Raw genomic sequence first — 6,000 nt, 5'->3', positions numbered from 1 at the left:
AGTTTTGGGACCCATCTCTGCACTTAGTTAAAACCAAATGCCTTTATATTTTTATTTGGGGTTGGTTGGTTGGTTTGTTTCTAGGTTAGAGTCCTTTGGCTAACAGTGTCTAACGAAAGAGGAGATTGGGTCCAAAAGATTCTATCTGAAGAAACTTCCCTCTCAGCTTTCCTGTCCTGATGGAAGAAGATAATGTACAAGAGTTTAAGAAAAGTTTTATACAAATCTCATGAGGCCAAACATTGATTTGTTGAACTTCTTTGGAGGTTTTTAAACCCTGCTTTTTTGGATATGGGCATATTGTATCACGCTCAGTGATACTGACCACATCAATAATCCCCCACTATGAGAATCTTTGCTTTAAAGAAAAATCATTGAAGCTAGCAGAAGGAAACCCAGGGATACTAAACAAGGGAATTACTGTAAAAATATTCCACCAGGACCTAAAATGAGCTAAAATAGAGAAATTATAGTACAATCTCAGCAGTAAAGTGGAGGATGGGTGGGAGTAGTTGAGAATTTAAGAGGTGGAGTTTATTTTTATTTAGCCTATAAAAGGCACCAACAGATGAGATGCTAATTAGAGAAGAGGCTAAGTGGAGCTTGTTCTTGCAGAGCCCAGCACCAGCCATGGGAAGAGCCACACAGCAAACCCTCACTGCTTTACTCTGCATAGCAGTAGCAGTTTGCACGGGTGAGGACAGCTGTCCAGGTGAGTAGGAAACAAACCCAACAGCCTCTTTTCTTAACAGATTTATTACTAAGCCACACTCTGCAGAAGTAGTGGAACTGTTCAGATTAATCTGTATTGAATTGGTCGGTTCCTTCCTTAAAATAACTTTGTTATTAACAGTGAGTTGTAGACTTATAGCTTCCATTATCTCCTATCTGATGTTGGACTTTTCTGGTACAGATTCATGGATTATGGAACTGCCAGTTACCAAACGACAATCCTGAAACTATAATAGCTTTAAACTGGGACTTCTCTTTTTATTAGAATATTTTTGTCTAATTACTATAATGCCATTAGCATATTGCTGCTCTGTGTATGTTACAAGTGATCCATTCTCTGGGACCGTCACAAAATGACATTCGTTTGATGGCCAGCTGCTCAGTTGTTCAGAGCACTGGAGTGAATGTAGAGTTAAGCATGCTGAGACTATGCAATGTTGATTAAAATTCACACTGACACAAGTACATACTACTATGGTGCTATGTTTAAATTATGTTAAGGTTTATATTTTCCTAATTAGCATGGAAAGAAGCTTTAATATTTGACTTTGACTGATGGTTAGGATGTTGCAGAACCAATGAGGTTTTGGGTCCCTCATGGCTTGCTGTTCATAAACAAGAAAACAAGCATTCATTAACACTTGTTTGTGAGGCATAGGTATCTGCAGGCCTCAATCAGGCTGTCACAGATATAAATAATAGCAAATACTTGCAGAAGGCAATTTAACTACAATATTGTCCTGAAGCATCCAGAACTCTCAAAGCAGCCTCATGATAAATGTGAATCCATAAAGAGAGGTATATATATAGTATTAGAGGGGAGTCGTGTTAGTCTGGATCTGTAAAAGCAGCAAAGAGTCCTGTGTCACCTTATAGACTAACAGATGTATTGGAGCATGAGCTTTTAATGGGTGAATACCCACTTTGTCATGCATCTGACGAAGTGGGTATTCACCCACAAAAGCTCATGCTCCAATACGTCTGTTAGTCTATAAGGTGCCACAGGACTCTTTGCTGCCTTTATATATACAGTGATGAATAACTTTAACAAATGCAGTTTATTCTTAACTAAATGACTTTTCCAAATATTATATAATTGCTAAACTATAGGTTAACTCTACAGATGAGATCTATAGGTTTTATTTTTCTGAGGTTCCCCCCCTGCCTCCGAATCTGCAGAATATTTCGCATCCTGAGACTCTCACAAGTGTCATTTATTGTTTCATTTCTGTCCCCAGAAGTGAGGATAGTAGGTCTCAGTGGTTCTGACAAACTTGCTGTTCTCCAAGGATGCCCTGGGATGGCTGGGGCCTCAGGACCCAAAGGAGAACCTGGATCTGCAGGAATGAAAGGTACGTTCCCAGTTGCTGCATGAGAATCTTGTCTTGCTGGTGATGTCTAAAATATCTGTTATAATGAAGATCTTTTAACCTATGGTGAGGGATTTGAGCTTTATAATGTCTCTGAGCTAATATCCATTTTCCTTTTTTCTATGCTGATACTGAAGATCTGACACTTGGTTGGAGGTATGTAGGGAACCATCAGTTATGTATTCACCAGGTAACAGACGCTAATGTTCTATTTGCTTACAGAGATGATTGAAAATGGAGATTTAGTTGATATCCAAACTGATCCTTAAAATACCAGCCAAAGGGATTTTGACTGATATTTTGTTTGGGATGTTCATAGAGTAGCCCTAAGATTGTTGAAATCTGAAACAGCAGAATTATAAAATAAATTCACTATCAGCTTGTATGTTTGACAATTCTGACTTTTATTTTACTATACTGTAAATAGGCTTGATTTAGGGGATTTATTTGTTCTGTTTGCATTAAACATTTGAGAGAGTTAGGTTAAAAATCTTTACTGTTTTCTAAGCAAATATTTGAGTTTCTTGTGGTGTTATGTACTATACTTTGATTTGTTCAAAGACACATGGGTTTAATGTGTCTGAAGCAGGGCTAGCACAGAGTCAGAGACACCAGAACATGATCTCTGATCTTCAATTGGTGTAGATGGGCATAGAAGGCAATGAAGCTGCATTAGAGCTGGTTGGAAAATGGGCTTTGGTTATGGAAAATTTTGATTATTTTTTTCCCCCAACAAAAAATATTTTGATTTGGAACTACCACTCTGGTGACCTCATGGGAGCTGCAGCTCAGACGCCTCATGTTCACATTCTCCTCTAAAGGCTCAGCTACCTTGTCAAACTACATCTCCCATGATGTGCTGTGGTCTTTCCTCTTGGTAAGATCAGGTGGTGGTGCATCATGGGAGTTCCTGATATTGGTGAACCATTGAAAGGGATGTAGTCTGGCTAGGGAACCCCTACCAACTTCAGTCGTCACCAGGATTTGGACAGACAAAAGAGTGAGAAAAAAATCTGTATTTCATTTGGTTAATATATAGCATCAGCTGTATCTTTGCTGCATTTCTCCTCACGTTCCCTTTATTCAGGGTCTACACTAATTTTTAAATATTTGTGCACAACAAACGTGTGTTTGTGTATGTAAGGTTAAGGTGCATCAGCTCTCTCCTGGTAGAGGATGTCGGCAGTAGATGCTCAGTGACCTGCTGAAGGCAAACCAACAGACAGGCAGGACACAACCTGAGTCAGTGGCCTTCTGGTTGGCCAGTTGTGCTACATCCTCACGAGGCTACTGAGATAATTGGCTTGACCCTGTATTCTTTGCACAGACAAACTGCAGTTGAAGATCAATGAGAATTTTGTCTTAGTAAGGAATACAGGATCTAGCTCAAGATGGTGACCAGCTACATTGGCAGAACTCTTACACCTTATGGGTTTTTTGGTTGATTATGGTATCTGGAGCCCAGGAGGGAAGGCAGGAACTGATTCCACAGGTCCCCTTACTCCCCACTTTACCATTACAGTATATCCCCACTAGCATCTTTAAAATGTTAATTCTAAGTATCGTATTTTGTGTCTGTAGGAGAGAGAGGTGCTGAGGGGTTCCGTGGAAAGGCAGGACCAGCTGGGGAGAAAGGTAAAGGAACGAAGAATAAATAATAACTGTGTCCATTCACTGCATGGCTTAAACCATTTGCATCTTCTCTGCTTGATATATGCCGCCACATCTTCACTGCTATTGTTACACTCACTAGTTACATTAGAGCTATTCCAGGTACTTCTAACAGCACTACAGTCACACCTTCATTTGTAGTGTAGGTGTACCCTCCATTACAAGGATATAACACCTCATTGAAATCAGTAGGGTTAAACTGAAAGAAAGGGAGAAGAAGGAAATGTGGCAAAAAATATCATGTCCAGGGGAGTCATGTTGTCTCCTTCAATTCCATTGCATCCCCCTTGTCTTATTGATTTCAGTGCCTGAGAGTCCAGGAGTTAAGATTTTGCTGTCACATAGTATGTTCCTTCAACCTTTGGCTCAAACACCAGTACACATGTGTAACACTATTTCTAAGCCATCTCAGATCTGAATAGCTTCTTTATCCATTTTCTCTGGCTACCAAATCTTTTACATTTTTATTATCTAATTTTCATGAGTGCACATCAATTTTTTTCAAAGACTTTTTTTGGTCCATTTGAGAAGATGCTCTTGAACTCATCTAAGCCTTTTGATGCAAGGGAAATGCATCCTAATATCAACTAACATAGTGTTAAATTTTTTGCAGTTAATCTGAACAAGGACCATTGTGTTTACACATGTCCAGATACCATGTTTTTAAACATGACTTCCTATCTACACTAGGTGCTAAATCATGTTTAGCATTATGTTAGTGAACACATTCTCTAGCATGATAAATTTTCCTAGCATAGACAAGAAGGAGACTGCTTTGCTTTGGATAGACAAACTTGTTCATCAATCCAGTTAAGTAGTCCAGAAGATTTGCCTATATGCTTTGGAGTATTTTCTGCCCATTTATGTGACTGAGCAAACATCCTGCTTTTCTGTAAGTCCTCACAATATGCTAATGAATATCCTAGTTGATGGTGATGTCTAGCGGTGTGTCTAACGACTACGGGATTATTCTTGATTTACCATACAAACCAGTTGTAAGACAGTATTGTTATAAAGTCGAAGTGCACGCAAGCCAACACTAAGCACATTAATTAGAATGGCATGTCGATGTCCATGATACCGGGCAAGCGATCAGAGTCTTGGAGCAATTCGATGTGAGGTGCCTATCCCGAGCATTCCATAGTTCCTGCTATGGTCTCCGCGCCAGTTTGGAGTTCTGGGTTTGAGATCCCAATGCATCAAAACGCGGTCGCGCGTGTGTCTGGGTACATTGTCTCTCTCTAATCCTTTCTCCCGTGAAGCGACATGCAGAACAATCATTTTGCGCCCCTTTGTTCTCTGGATTTTCGCCCTGGCAGACCCCCATAGCATGCAACCATGTGAGCCCAGTTTTGCCGTTTTGTCACTGTCATCGTTATATGTACCTCGAGAGTAGCTCACTGGACAGACGTCGGTACTGCTAGGTGCTACACCAGCAGCATTTTTTTGCGTATTGGCGAAAGAGAAGTGTCGGGAGATGGGTTGAGCCAAAGTCCCCTATCTGCACCGAGCTTGCCAATGCCATGTTACTAAACTGGAAATGAATTGGATGGTTATCAGCATTCTAGAACTGTCTTGCTGCATACTCATGGTGTGCTCCTGGCTCTGCCTCACTGAGGTCGGCCGGTGGTGCTATGGACAAAAATGGGAATGAAACTCCCGGTCATTCCCTTTCTTTTGTTTTGTTCAAAAATAGACGTTCAGTCCTGCCATAGAATATGGGCAATTGTGTTACTATAGTGAGAACCAGAGAGAAACAGCGCTTCTGTCGTGTCAGGGCAGCCCCGAGATCCCCACAGATATGTGAGCTGCATGCCATTCTTTAGCGCGCTCGCCCCTGCAAACACACCCCACCCATTGCTTCCCTCCTCCGCCTGACCTCCTGGGTACCGTTGTCAGTGTCCCCCCATTTGATGTGTGAAGTAATAGAATTCGCAGGGAAAAGCAACACTGACTTTTAGGTGAGATTCAAATGGAGGAGAGTGAAGCCTCCAGCTGCTATACAAGTCCAGCAGGACGATTAAGTGTGCCGAGGAGAGGAGGCCCAGCATCCTGCTGCTATGATAGTCCAGGCAGTACAGTAATCTTTTTCTTAGATTTGCAAGGTTGCGGTGGGCGATGGAGCTCAGCCCTCCGAGTTGCTATGATGACCCGCGGTTACCAGCCGTTCTGTCCATCTGCCTGGGTATAGACCAGGAGTCTCAATTACATTTTTACCAAGGCGCCG

General features: G+C 41.4%; 1 protein-coding gene across 1 annotated transcript in view; it reads left to right on the top strand.

Moving 5' to 3' along the window:
- Positions 1 to 630: 630 nt before the first annotated feature.
- Positions 631 to 6,000, top strand: part of LOC116816179 (ficolin-2-like) — a 28,444-nt gene continuing 23,074 nt past the window's right edge. Inside the window, exons 1-3 of the mRNA XM_075060546.1 lie at positions 631 to 712; positions 1,971 to 2,084; positions 3,684 to 3,737. Of these exons, the coding sequence (XP_074916647.1) occupies positions 631 to 712; positions 1,971 to 2,084; positions 3,684 to 3,737 (250 nt within the window). The remainder of the gene's footprint in view (positions 713 to 1,970; positions 2,085 to 3,683; positions 3,738 to 6,000) is intronic.

Source organism: Chelonoidis abingdonii, chromosome 24, assembly GCF_003597395.2.
Source record: "Chelonoidis abingdonii isolate Lonesome George chromosome 24, CheloAbing_2.0, whole genome shotgun sequence".
Classification (NCBI taxonomy): domain Eukaryota; kingdom Metazoa; phylum Chordata; order Testudines; family Testudinidae; genus Chelonoidis; species Chelonoidis abingdonii.
The sequence above is the reverse complement of the archived record's forward strand: the minus strand, read 5'-3'. Positions and strand labels throughout refer to the sequence as shown.